The following is a 15,379-nucleotide window of genomic DNA, read 5'->3' on the forward strand; positions in this document are numbered from 1 at the left end:
ACCCGTTCGTTGTGTCCTCTTTCCCCATTGAACCGCCGTATTGCATTTCGGAATGGTAGCAGGCTTTTTAATAGCCGATAAAAGAATTGGGTCCATCTCGCGATAATACCCCACTCTGTTATCCCAGAACGGAACGAACCGCTTAAGCGGTTCGTGTCCAAGCAGACCTCGCTGAGGTACGGTCTCTTGGTAGTCTAGTTCTGTTTTTCTGATGTATCAAATACTTATTTCATGCAATAAAATGCAAATTAATTATTTAAAAATCATACAATGTGATTTTCAGGATTTTTGTTTTAGATTCCGTTTTTCACAGTTGAAGTGTACCTTTGATAAAAAAATTACAAACCTTTATGTGCTTTGTAAGTGGGAAAACCTGCAAAATCGGCAGTGTATCAAATACTTGTTCTCCCCACTGTATAGGGTGTCCCAAAAAAATATACAACTTTTAAAATGCTTCGTTTGATCCTAAAAATGCAGTAATTTTGTCACTAATACTTCATTTCTTGTTGCAGAAACCCTGAAGTTTATTTTGATACCAAGCAAGAGCCAGAAAAATGCCAAGACTGACCGTACAACAACGGACAAAAATTGTTGAACTTTGGCACCAGATGAAACGTGTCATACAAGTGCAACGTCTTTACTCGAGACATTTCGGTATCCACTTGCGCCATGCACCAAACTTTCGGACAATAAAGTGCACCATCACAAAGTTTACCAATGTGGGAACCATCTGTGACCTTCATAAGGGTCACCGTGATCGGAAGAGGACAGGTCGTAGTGAAGAAAATGTGGAAATGGTGAGACAGGCGTTCGTTCAGAGTCCCAAAAAATCGATTCGACGACTTTCTGCCGAGACAAACATTCATAATAGCACCGTTCAGAGGATCCTTCGCCAAGACATTCTTGCCTTTCCATACAAAATTCAAACGGAAACAGTGCTTACTGATCAACAGAAACGCAAACGACTGGACTTTGCAAATTGGTTCTCAGGAAAGTTGGAGGAAGATGCAGACTTCCTCAAAAAACTTCACATGACGGACGAATGCCATGCTCACTTGTCCGGGGGAGGTAAACAAGCAAAACTTTCCGTTCTGGGGAACTGAAAATCCTGGTAATGCATCAACTGAACTGATGCCTCGATCTATTCTCAATGTCACCATGTGGGTGGCGGTTGGTTGGTATGGGATAATTGGTCCATACTTCTTTGAAGATGACCAGGGACTTACTTGCACGGTAAACCAGAGGAACTATCGCGAAATGATTCAGGAATTCTATCTGCCTGAGCTACATACTCAGGCCCGTAGGAGAAACCACCTGATCCAGATGAGAACCCAGTGGTTCCAGCAGGATGGGGCACCGCCCCATACAGCCAGGGAAACAAGGTGTTTTCTCAACCAACATTTTGAGGGCCGCTTTATCTTCCTCTACGAAGACGTTGAGTGGCCACTGTATTCCTCTGACCTTACTCCTCCAGACTTCTTCTTGTGGGGGTATCTCAAGGACAGGATCTATGGAAACCCTAGGCCTCAGACTCTTGATCAGCTGAAGGAAAACATCCACCAAGAAATCCAGAACATTCCTCAGGAAACATTTCCCAAACGCGTTTGCATGCAATGACAACACGTTTGCATGCAGTGATCGGCCAACGTGGAGCCTACGTCGAACATGTGGTCCAAAAGAAAATGACGATTCTAAACCAACATTTAAATTTTGGTGGCAATATGGACATTGGTACAATAAACTTCAACCTTTCAGCTTTCTATCCAGCCATATATCTTCAAAAAAAATATATGTTATGACCATCCTCTTTGCAGATAAAAAGTTGTATATTTTTTTTGGGACACCCTGTATATGTATGTATGTATTCCATATCCGAGCAAAAACATGTCGTTTAGGCTAGAAACTAAAAGCTGAATTTTGGCTAACATGATAATGACCTTGACCCTACAGGTCAAAGTTCAAGGTCAATGGGAAAAAAGGCAACATCATTTTCCAGATACTAGGACCCAGGAGAATACATTTGTAATTGTTGCCTAAAATTAACATGCCATGCCCATGGGACCCAAATCTCTGACATTTCCCCCCACTTCCAGTATCCCCATCCCCATCCCCAACCATGAGAATGTACTTTTTGAGCTTCAGTTCACTGGAGATGAAAATGGAAAAAGAAAATTCATGGGGAGAATTTGAATGATTATTTTTCTGGGTGTCTTGATTGCTAAACTTTGACATGAAGCATTCAAGCTAACCAACCCCCCCCCCCCTCCTGCCCTCCAGCATGCAGCTAGGTTGTAAAATGAAGTTTGGAATTTATTTGCCACCAAAAGCTGAGCAACAGAAATGTCCCATTCTTTACTGGCTTTCAGGTACTCTTTCAATTTCATTTTTCTTTTATGAATGTCGATTTTAAGTCTGTTCGTAGCATGGTTTCAGTATCTTGTATGTGTGTATATCTATCTTGCTTTCGCTTTGCTGACAGGAATACTGTTGTTGATTCGGTGGCGCTTAACAGCACCGCCGTCTCAGGGGTTATATTGCCGGCTAGTTCGGCACAGGTCTCGGGTCACGTGCCTCAGATCACGATACCAAAGTACCCCTTGCCTTGCCAGTTGGGGATATACTCCGGCTACAGACCGGGTTTGATCAGAGACCGAGCGAAGTCTACGGCAATCCGTAGCCAGTTTGGTTTTAAATACAAATCGAGCGATTGTTCTTCAGCGAGACTCTAATAAATTCAGGGCGGCAAATTTCGTATGAATCAGCCAGATTTATTGGGGAAACATCGGGGAACACGACAAGCAAAGCATTCATGGGCGTTATTCATCTCTAACCCACTCTTATATAGGGAGCTACGGATACGGGTTTCGTAGGGGGGCCATAGCAAAATAAGCCTTAGGCCTGGACAACATGCATACAAGACACGGAGTACTTGGTGGTGCCTCATGGATGAGAGAAAAGGTGTTGAAGGCACGAATGCAGCTCGTGACAAGCCGATGTCGCCGGATTCGAGCGCCCAGACCGAGCACGCAGCGTGGCAAAATGGCGGCGACGTACTCCTATCGGCACAGCCCACGCACGTAGCCTCGTTGCGTCCAGCCCCTGTGAGGTCGATGGCATAAGAGAGAAAGATCTATGGTGTGTTCCAGCTGGTTCTTCACAAGGTCCAGTATGCAAATCCAGGCCTGGCCCGTACACCAGATTAGGCAAAATCTGGGTGTTGGACTCTGCATGTGGATCGATGGGATGAAAAGACGTGGTCGAGCTGTGCAGGGAGTAAGAACAGTCAGAGGCTTTGTGGTTCGACTCAGGATGAACCTGGGGATGACCCGCATGCTGGATCCATGGCCAAGGAGAAACAGCTCGTCAAGTGACTCTTCATAAAGCAGATCGCAGACAGGAAAAAGAAGTTGCTCTTGCCTTACGGGGCAGGCTTTTTCTGACCACTTCCGGGGACACGTGATTGGTCCATCGTTCGAGTTTGCAACAGCTCTCCGCCAATGGGTTGCTGGCACATCTTGTTGACTGGCTCTGTCAGGGTGCTGGGTGGGGTCTGGTGAGGAGGGGGGGGAGGAAAAAGAAGGTGCCTCTCGGTACACCACCACTGTATGAACACTGGACTGTCTGCTACACCTTCCGACACACATGTAACGTCCAATTACCAAACAACCTGGCTAAGCATACATTTAATGGAGGATCTGGGCTAATCCTATATTTAATAAACCACTAAGGGCCCATTTCTACAACAATACTATGGAGGGGGTGTATGGGGGGAGGGAGATAGAGACAGGGGAGTGAGGAGGGGTGGGGTAGGGGTAGTGAAGGGGTGGGGTAGGGGTAGTGAAGGGGTGGGGTAGGGGTAGTGAGGAGGGGTGAGAGGAAGGGAAGGCAGATGTGCGGTGGAGCATTGATTATGATTCACACCATCATCAAAATGCTTCTGCATAGAATAACAGTGAAGATTGAAACGATAATGACTGAAATCCATTGTCTACCATTCATACGACAAACCTCACCCGTATGTGTCCAGAGAGACAGAGACTGGAGTTAGCAGAGAGAAAATGTAATGCTTTAACACACACACACACACACACACACACACACACACACACACACACACACACACACACACACACACACACACACACACACACACACACACACACACACACACACACACACACTTGGCCGATATCGGTATCGGCAGAATGGAGTCGGTGTGATTACCAACTACAGTACGTACTGTGTACAACCCAAAAACCTTGAGTAGCTTTCACCCTTGTTTTGGGGGAATTTCAATAAACTAATTATAAAAACAACGTTGCATTGTTGACATTTCAAATGGATGTGCATCACTCGGCTCCATCGATATCCATATGGATATTGATATACCAGTATAGCAATATTATTGGAATTTATTTTATTTTATTTTAATTTAGGTTCCAAAAATATGCAATTGTCCATTACATCTTCATATATGATGTATACATCATTGACACACGGCAATTTTTCAAAGTATTCCTCCCCACACCCCCAAAGATTAGAAAACGTTATTTTACTTCCAACTTCTACTTGCATTAAAAATGATTTGTTTTAAAGTGAGATCAGGATTGGTAATCGACACAGGTTGGAATCCATCGCGGAACACTGTACCCGTATCACTTTCATACTGGTATTACAGATCACTGATCACTGACTCAACACTGGGTTTGTAAAGCACACCCGATTCATATAAAACAATAACCAATTGGCAATTGATTTAAAACCAGCTACGAGGGCAAATAAAAATGCGATTTCTTGTACGGGTGCTTGGCTGCTGAGGGTTAAAAGTTAAAATGTACTGTGTTTACTTCCTGGTATGTCTTGACATCATCGGTTTCACGGTTCTTGTTCCATGTTCAGATGAGACGCCGAGTGCATCAAAGCTTTTTAAAGCATGTGCGGTATTTAAGGATTGTAAACACCTTACTTCGTTTTGTTGGTGATGTAGTGTTTTTTTGTTGTTGTTGTTTGTTTTCATTTCGATTTTTTTGGGGGTATGCCAGTACAGTATATTCATAATTCCAATACCGGTATATCTATATATCACCGGTCACTACCATAAACATTAATCTTTGTGAACAGCTGCCAATCGTCATGTGACAGGTGGTAAAAAAAATAAACAAAAAAAACTTGGCTTTGTAATTTAGAAAACATTAATACAGCAAATGGCTCAAATGTATTTACCCTCGCCAAAAGAGGGTATTGCGTTTGGGTCTGTCTGTCTGTCTTTGTCTGTTTGTCCGCACAGAACTTTCGTGTTTTTCTCTGCAACTGCTTTTCAGATTGAGATGAAATTTTCACCATCGTTGTGACTACTCGTGTAGAATGTTTTAATCATAATTATAATGTCATTGGTCACGTGGTGTGGAAGCCATATTGGAAAACAGAAAAACTTTGGATCTCTATCTGAACCCGCACAACGAAAAAATTGAAACTTGGCGCACGGTAAGTACTCATGGGGGGAATAAGTGTCATTTTTTTGATGTCATATGTGTCTTTGTTATGACGTCATAATTACTTATGTAGAACACAACTTCTGATCAGTATCAAATTTTTTTTTGGGTCATCTCGGGATAAAATGGTCCACAGAAAAAAAAACATTGATGACATCATTGGTCACGTGATTTGCCAGCCATATTGTTTAAAATGAAATGAACCTTCAAAAATCTTCTCTGAAGTGGCTGAACAGATCTAGGCAACTCCACGTGTGACCACCTATCCATGAGGAACAAAAGGTTCACATATACGATGTCATGTCACATGGTTTGGCAGCCATATTGGATTGAAGAAAAATATTAAATGTTTTCTCTGGAACTGCTGAATCAACGTGAAACTTCACATTTTATGATCTAGTAGTGATGGGGAATACACGTTTTTAAAACTTCAAATTGATCGGTCTGGCAGCCAGAATTATTTAATTTTTGATATGGGTTCTTTTTTATTTATTTATTAAATTGAATAAGGCCCACTTGGCTGTGCCTGGATGGCTTTGAGGGTTGAGGAGGAGCAGCTGAAATGTGTATCCTATCCAGGTTCCTCCTGATGACTTAATGTTTGCTTTTTTACTTGTTCGGGTTCCTTCTGATTACTCCAATGCAGGACTGTCGATTTGGACTTCCTTTTGATTTGAATTTATTTTCATCCCATTCTAAATTAAATTGAATAATAAAGTCATGGGTCAGGGTCAGGTGTCCGATCAAAGCAGGATGTCTTGGTACTCGGTCATCACAGCCAGCAGTTATAAAGTGGCAGTTCTAATTATGTATAATTACATAACACACCAGTACATAAACACCACACAAAAGAAGTCCTGGCGATTGTCTGCAATCTCTGATTGATCTTTTTCTTGTTATCTTTTTTAATTTGTCTGTTCAAATTCATGCTAAACATGGGTGAAAGATACTCAAGGTTTTTGGGTTGTATTCAGTCCTGTAATCGGAAATTGGCACTCACACCAATTCCAATCGGCCGATGCCTAGTAACGAAAAATTGCAAATATCAGCCTGTGCTGATTACTGATAACAATATCCGCCCAGCAGTAATATTTCTTTATTATAAAGCAGGAGTGTCTGTTTGTTTATCATTCCCCGAACTACTCCCTCATTTTTTGGTCTAGCCCATCAAACCTTCTGTGGAACGTTTTGGGGTTACAGCAGATATTTGAAGGTGGGTGGGAGGTTTCATAAATACCTCGGTACAATTATGATTTTAATTTTCGATCAGTACAAAGCATTTTATATCCGTTCTTTCTCACCTGCAGATTCATCTGTATTGGGTGTCGCATGAGAATGCCATCTATATTTGTTTACCTCACGAGTGTTTGTATTTTGTTATATTGTTACGGTTCTAGGAACCGTATGTATACATACAGTTGTCCCGAAGTTAGTTATGCCATTAGTATGTGCAGATAGATCCCTTCCTTGTGTGTAGTGGGAAAGCAAAGGGGTGCGTTGCGATGTTTTTTTTTAGTTAGATTAATAAATCATTTTCTCCCCTTTTATTTTATTTCCCCTGTTGTTGGAGCTGCAGTACCTTCCTCTCGCCTGCTACTCTCATTTGGGCTGGATAAGCGCTTCACCGCCTACTCGCCAAACCAGAAACTCGTTTTTCGAGGCAAAATCTTGCAGTAGTTCCTTCTTGGTGGGTCCAGACACGCATGGAGTGGGCGGGCTTGCCGGCCTGGCCGAAACCCAGAAAGGGCGGACCCCATGAAGGCCCTGTCCAATCGGGACGGGCGATGACGTCAGCTTCGCCAATGCCCCTCCCCACCCAGGGAGATCTATAAAATATGAAGCGATCCTCAGAGTAGGGTTGGGTGGTTGAGTTGGTGGAATGGTCTTGAGTAAGAAAGAAGGAAGGTCATTGGTTCTTTGGTGGTCAGAGAGTTCGGTGGGTTCGTTCGCGTTGTTGCGAATTGTCTACCCACGTCTCGCCTCGGCGGCCCGCGCTCTCCACTCAAGCTCCTTCACGGACACGAACTCCACACGTACGGTTGTGGCTGAACAACTCGACCTTTGTCAGGTGCCACACCACGGAGCATCCCTTCCCCCGAGACTCTCAGGTACCGAGAACTGCGACTCAGCTCCCTCCCTTCCTGGCTGCAAAAGGTCTCCTTTTATTTAAATTGGGTTTATTTTGTGTGAGTGTGTGGCACCTGTCTTATATGTAAACTGTATAAGTTCTTTGATTATTGGAATTCTTGCTTTTATTATTCTCGCGTTAAGTCTGCTCTGTGTCCGTTTTCGTCAGTTGCTGTAAAAATTGTCGCACTACATCTCTCTCTCCTTTCCCCTGCATAACACATCAATAAACTTGTTCCTGTGCCACATGACTTTCCTTGCCTTAGTGTAAATAAATGATGGTAGAAATGTTCCCAGTTCGTTTTTGTCTTTTCCTTCATTGGTCCAGCATGGTTCGGATCTGAGTTTAGCCGGGTCTTTATCCCCGATAATCTGTGCATTCTAGCCGGTACGTCCTTGGCAGTTCCGCTCGGCTGCATCTGATCCGGAGTTGGTACTCTACCGTAGTTTGTAGAGTGTTCCGGTTCGGGCAAGACGTACCGAGGGCGTGGTTCCCCGGTAGTCGAAACTGCGTGGTTAATTAGGTAAACTGATTACACCTGGCAGGAAGACCCTATGCTACGCTGTTGAGGTGTTGGCGTCCACGGTCGGTTAAGCGACCCGCCACGTCACGGAATTATCCGTGAGCGACGGCCGACAATTCAGGGAGTCTGGTGGGAGACGACGTAACTTCCCCCACCTCGTGGTCGTTCTCGCCACCGGATCCCGGCCAGCAACAATATTAATGGCATATTCTTCATTTGTGATTGGAATGATGCTGTTTGGAATGAAAACAGAGAGAGATTGAGTTTAAAGAAGAATGAGGAAATCATGTGAGGGTTTCTACCTGTAACATTCACGGATTTGGCATTTGCAGTTTCGCCATTATGACATCATAGAAATATTACCCACCTTACTTCTGTTGGGATCAGCTGCAGTTAAAAAAAAAAAAATGTTTGCCCAAGTCCTTCACAAACGAGCTGTCTAGCCCTATACTGTGCACGGCATAGCACAGGTAGTGTGTGTGTGTGTGTGTGTGTGTGTGTGTGTGTGTGTGTGTGTGTGTGTGTGTGTGTGTGTGTGTGTGTGTGTGTGTGTGTGTGTGAGAGAGATATATTCTATTAAAAAAAACGCATGCACATCTCTTATTGCCAATGTGTGTCAGATCACTTGGTACGATGTACTTGGAAAAACATGAGGGGGAAACTGAGTGTTAATAAAGTGTTTTTCATTTCTCATGAAATAGTGTGGCTATGTTTTGTACTTATACTTTTACAAGTTACCTTAATTTCTGCATGTTGTGAGACTGAATAATTATGCTGCTGTTTCTTGCATAATGTCCTCTTTCACAAGGCCTGACTTGCACAGAACAGAATTTTGTGACCAAAGCTGGAGCACAGAAACTTGCATCAGAGTTTGGAATCATTGTTGTCGCTCCAGACACAAGCCCAAGTAAGTTGAGACAATATATATTTTTTTCCTTGCATTGCAGAAAATGCACCGCCGTGAAACATTGATGCAGACAAACATTCAGGTGATGAGTCGAGGAATAATTAAAACTGTTGACTGACTATGGTCGTCCAATTATTTTCATACGATCTAAAATAAGCCCTCTTTTTTTTTTTTTTTTTTTTTTTTTAGTCAGCGTCGGATTACTCGCTTGTTTTTAGTGACTCAGTTAGTGATGCATCATCCACTAATCTTTACTGATAATGACGCATCATCTGCTGAATTGCTCGGCACCCGCCCAAGATCCGGAGCACAGCGATGTCGTGTATGTCAAATACGTCATCACAGACGTGATTGTGGCAGCTAGCTCGTGTTGATTAGGGATACAGAACGTAACCTTGTTGATACGTTATCTGGCAAGCTTAATATCTCCTGTTTCCTCTCGATAAGTGAATCTAACTTGGTACCACTGATTGCATAAACATTGACCAATCGTAAATAACCGAATCAAAGCAATATAGTTTGCGTTCATCAGCTGTCATCATGAGTAGCACCGATGCATAACAGCATGACCGAGTAATTGGGAGTACTCTGCGACAAAAATCGCTGCTAATCCTGATTAACTGGATGTTAGTTTAATGTAGTAAACCCACGATGAGCGAACCATCAGGTCACAATATTCACCAGTTTAATTTCACATTTAGAGAGATTTTCATCAGTGTTCAGCACGTCATCAATTTGGATTGCGTCATGAATAACTTTGTGAGACACTTCTGAGTACGACTGATATTTCTGTGCAGGGGGCTGTGCTGTACCTGGTGAGGATGAGAACTGGGACTTGGGTACAGGTGCTGGTTTCTATGTAGATGCAACACAGGAGCCTTGGAGCAAGCATTACCGCATGTATTCCTACATAACTGCAGAAGTAAGACAATTGTGATAACCGAGTTATTAATTGCTTTTGTTAAAATGGATTTGATAAAAAAAATATTGAATTGTGAGTTTTTAGCTGGAAATGTCCATTCGTCATTAAACCTCGATCCAAGAGAATGATTTGTTTGTGCATTCCAGATGAGGTTGGACCAACTCTTGCTTGTATTGCTTAATAGGGGGAAAAACAAGTAGTTATTAATTCATTGTTTGCATCTCATTGGGATTTAAAAAAGAATCCAATGCTTGAAGGTGTCTTATCAGTGACAAATGGAGATCATAAGGCTCCTTTGTATTTAAAAATAAGCAGCCAATTGAGCTAAGCTGACAAGACTGAAGAAGTTTGGTGCTTGTATTTGTTGTTATTTGAACAGTTTTGTAAAATGAGCTTTGTTTGAACCTTGTGGTTCCTCCCGTTTGGTGACAACACTTTTTGTAATTTAAGCCTTAAAGACAATTCTGGCTCATGATGGACCCATATTCATAATAATTCGGTCTCACAATGTACCGATCAAAACATGTCAAGATGTGAATCACATGTGAGGAACAAAAGGGTGAGGAAGCTTAAAGGGATGGCAGTTTAGAATGGTATTGCTTGATTGTAATTGATCTGTCCTCAAATTATGCTCAGAATGAAAATGGACTTTTAATTTTGTTTTGGTTGGTAGAAATAGGCTTTTTTAACGCTTGTTTACGTCTTCCTTTAGTGTTCATTTCAAATTTTACCGTGTATGTAAACAAGGTTGAGAATATTTGCATAGTATAGCATAAAGGTGTCGTTTTTGTACAAGGTTACATTGGATTTGGTAAAGGAGGATGTCATAGTTGAACGAGTGCAAACAAAAATGCCTTTTGTCCTCAGTAACTACATTTCTGGAACAAGCCATACGAGTGAGGTAATGTGGCTTCACCATAGGATAACTCTCCAATGAACCACAGCATTAAATACTTGGCCAGGTTGGGCAAGTAGACAATCTCACTTGATTGTCTGGGACCTAGAAAGTTATAGAGATCAGGCAAGTTTTTGGTGGAGGGGTGTAAAAGTTGGCTGTGCAGATTGTGGGTTTTTGTGGATGTGGAGGACCAGATGAATTGGAATGTTGCAACATGGGGCTGTGAATGAGAGAATTGTGTGAGTGTGAGTGAGAGATATAGATATAGAGGCATGGGCAAGTGCAGCTCACTTGTTTGCAGTCCAATATATTGTTGTGGACTCGGGGTTTGGGGATTACCACAAGGAGAAGCACTCGGGGTTTCTCCCGAATGTCAGGCCCTGCAGGCTGACGTGCTGTGGATAACTCCGTGGTCTGACGGGTTGCAAAGCAACTACGAACGTCGATTTGCACAGTCAAGTCTGGCAGGGTCCACTGTCATTTTACCTTTACCTGTCCGTTGAGTTGGCTTGACTAATTGAGGTTCATACCCTCAGTGCGCACCCGAGCCTGGTGTTGGCGCAGTGGTTAGGGCAGCGGCTTGGGATCCAAAAGGTCCTGAGTTCAAGCCCCGTTGGGCCACTGAATTAATACACCAGGGGGTTGACTCAGCCTGTCATCCTTCCGAGGTCGGCGAAATGAGTACCAGAATACTGGGCCGGTGTATACCCTGGTTGAAATAGCTGTACCATATCCCTGTGTTGTAAGAGGCGACCAGGGTTGCGTCAGGAAGGGCATCCGGCGTAAAACATGTGCCAAATCACTATGCGGATCATACGGATGATCCGCTGTGGCGACCCTGAACGGGAGCAGCTGAAAGAAGAAGAAGAAGAAGATCCTCAGTGCGCACCAGTCTATCTAGTACGGCCGAGAGAGAACCGTGGGTATGCACTGTCTAATCACGGAGGAATTAGTGGGGTGTAACTTCCTGGCTGTCGCTTGTGTGTACTTTGCTGAACCAATGAAAGGAATGGACACGACAAACAGGTTTGGAAGAACAAACAAAAAGGGTTTGTTTACAGGATACGGAGCTAGGAAAATCACGTAGCGACACAATCAAACCTGTTGGAGCCCAACGTCCAAGAATGTACGTACAGCCTGCAGAAGATTCACAAGGAGAAAATCCCTCTAAGACCGATACTGTCCATGGTGTGATCGGCACAACATGAACTTGCCAAGTGGTTGGGAGAGGTACTGCCACCAGTATTGGATTCACTTTCTCATTTCGTGGTGAAGGATTCCTTCACATTTGCAGAATCAATTGGAGCTGAAACACCGACAAGTGAGGACAACATAATGACATCCTTTGATATTAAAAGCTTGTTCACGAATGTACCATTGACGGAGACGATTGAGATTTGCGCACATTTGCTGTATCACACCGATATGGAACAACCGATGATCTCAGAACACGTCTTCGTGGAATTGATGAACACAGCAACAAGGGAGGTGGAATTCAGTTTTAACAACATGATGTATGCTCAAACGGACAGTGTGGCCATGATTTCTCCATTAGGCCCAGCTCTTGCAAATATCTTTGTGGGCTATCACGAAATGCAGAAACTTACTGGTCGGCAAGGGGTCGATTCCCCCATCATATACTATCGGTATGTTGATGACATTTTTGCTTTGAGTCTCAGACGGCATGTGACAATTTCCAGGCATGGCTCAACACTCCATCCAGCGCTGAAGTTTACCACGGAGCTGGAATCGTCAAACACGATACCATTTTTGGACATGTTGGTTGATAGATTTGATGTGGATTTTTTTAAACCCACCTTGTTGTGATCGTTGAACTCCTGAAGGATTCTAACTGGCCGATTGTGGAATCCTATTTCACTTCAGGCAGAGTTTAACGTTTGTCCGATTTGGTTATAAAATTCTGCATAAAACCCTATCGACACTGATAAAACTGATGTCCACACAAGTCCTTCCTTGTGAAATAATTTATTTTCTAATTATACACCATTAATACACTTCTCACCCTCATACAATGAACTTAAGAATCCACATTGATTGCATTATTATTTGGTTCTATTTCATTTATTCTTACTTTAGTTAACAGTTAGACCAACCCGATTCAATTCACTTCCACATTACATCAGAGAGTTTTAATCTAACTTGGTACTTGGTCAGTTCCAAGGAGTACAAGCCACTGAGATTCTAATACTTTCTCAGGTACTTGCACTGAAACAATTTTACATTTCAAAGCATTTTATACTTTCATGAGAGAGTGGTGGGGGCTATTCAACCCAGACTGCAGACGTGTCCTTTAGATGAAAAGCCACTTCGTACATTTCTAAGCAAAGGTTCATTTGTTATCAGCTCGGTCACTCTGCTCCAGAACAACACATTTCTTAACATTTAGGGCAAAAGTCTTTTGGCCAGAAATGACAGCCAATTCAACTTGTAGCATAACAGTTACATTTCTAAAACTCCATTTGTTACAATTTAGAATACATTAATATAAATTTTTCCCCCACAGATCCAACCTTGGTTTCACAACATCCGTCTACCGCAAGCCGACTTTCACAGGGCAGTATACTCGGTGGGACTCCTACAGCTCCACGAGAAACAAAATTGCCTTGATCAATATCCTGGTTGACAGAGCACAGAGGATTTGTTCACCGTGTAATCTCCCTGCTGAAATTGACAAAATCATGAATATACGTGGTGAGAATGGTATCCTGAGCATATAGTTAAGAGATCCATACACAAGTTTCTAAACACGACAAAAGATCGGAAGATTGGTCCGGACAAATGTCCAGTCTATATCAGGATGCCCTGGAAAGGGCAATCGCCACGAAGGTTTGAAGTACAAATTAAACATATTGTGTCAAACACGTTTCTGGCTGTGCAACCCCGAGTAATCTTTACCTCTCGCTGTTTGCTGACGTCAGTCAACAACGATGTGCTACCCACCTCACAAACCAGCAGTGTTATTTATGAGTTTAAGTGCCGATGTGAAGCTCTGTACGTGGGCCGCACAACACAAGATTGGCTGATCGGATCAAACAACATGTCCCCTTGGCTATTCGAAGAAAGATTGTGTGTCTTAGAACACAACCAGTGCGAGCATGTAGAAATATCCAGCAACCACCGGCCACTGTATCTGATTCATCTGCCATTGCACAGCACCTGGTTACCAACCCTATCTGTGCAGACCAATACAATGCAGTTATGGTCAAGATATTGAGCCGAGGTCGGAGCTCGTTTCATTTACGTATGTTGGTAGCAACCTTCATCCTTACCACCGCTCCAATATTATGTCGTCAAAAAGAATTTGTACGATCTCTGTATCTCTTTCAGCATGGAAAGATCATGGGATCTTCTGGTTCTGGGTTTGGAGCGTCGGCAGGTCTCTTTCAGGGCTCTCTGCTGACGATCTCAAAGTTAAGTTTGCGATGGTTATCTGTCCCGTTTTAACTGTTTATTTTCTCACCTACATGTTACTGTGTGTTCCTAGTTCGGTTTTGTTTCAAAAATCATGCTAATTTGTGAGTTTTCGGCGACCTTTTCTTACCGGGTTCCTTGAGGCCTACCCATCCTTAGCCTCTTGGTGTACGATCGTGTTTATTTGTATTTTCTCTCCGTTACCTTCGATTTCTATCTTCCCCATTTTCCCAACGTCCCCCATCCCTCCCAACTAAACACTGTATCTTGTCTTAAATCCCCCCCCCCCCAAAAAAAACGACCTTTCTCCTTGCACACTCACAAGTACCGATTCTTCTTCTTCTTCTTCTTCTTCTTCCTCCTGCTGGCACACCATCTTTATTCTACCGAGCTGACCTCTCGCCATTACCTTCACAATTTCTTCCGACAACCTTCCATTCCCGAATCTTACCTGTTCTTCAAAAATCAATAATCTTTCTTGTATTCTTTCGATCTATACACCTCCTGAAACCACATGTCTCCACTCTTCCTGGTACTTTTCATCGACCCAGCAGCTTTACACTGCGTTTACAGTTCCAAATTCACCATACACTTCCACGATTTTAATTCAACCTTCCCTTTTCGGAATGTTACACAATCCTGATTTAAAATAAATAAATTCACTTTTGACTATACACCTCCCATAGCCACGTGCTTCTCCCGTAACCACATGATCTGTGGTTTTGGTTCCACCACCTGCATTTACCCACATGATCTGGTTCCACCACCTGCATTTACCGATCCAAATTCACCATTCACCTCACGATTTTTTGACAACACTTCCATGACCTAATCTGATAAACTCTCTCAAACAATAATAATAAAACGATCTCTTATAATGCTTCATCTTCCTCTTTCACACGTGTGGTACTCATTACTGTATCATAATTCACGACTCTTTCTATTTCAACAGACTGCTCTTAATTCGATCTTTCCTTCATACCTTGCCTAAAAAAAATCCAACTGTAACAGCGTTTCTTCTCTCCATTCTCTGAATTTGCCTTTATTGCATCCATCAAGAAATGTGTTTAATCGCAT

General features: G+C 42.8%; 1 protein-coding gene across 2 annotated transcripts in view; it reads left to right on the plus strand.

The window, feature by feature from the left end:
• Window positions 1–15,379, plus strand: part of ESD (esterase D) — a 57,642-nt gene that overhangs the window by 16,447 nt on the left and 25,816 nt on the right. For both annotated transcript variants that reach the window (XM_085869205.1, XM_085869206.1), the window contains 3 exons: window positions 2,278–2,366; window positions 8,952–9,050; window positions 9,848–9,972. In XM_085869205.1, the coding sequence (XP_085725331.1) occupies window positions 2,278–2,366; window positions 8,952–9,050; window positions 9,848–9,972 (313 nt within the window). The remainder of the gene's footprint in view (window positions 1–2,277; window positions 2,367–8,951; window positions 9,051–9,847; window positions 9,973–15,379) is intronic.

Source organism: Eptatretus burgeri, chromosome 2 (genome assembly GCF_056783735.1).
Source record: "Eptatretus burgeri isolate ZD-2024b chromosome 2, Ebu_testis_v1, whole genome shotgun sequence".
In the NCBI taxonomy this organism is placed as follows: Eukaryota; Metazoa; Chordata; class Myxini; order Myxiniformes; family Myxinidae; genus Eptatretus; species Eptatretus burgeri.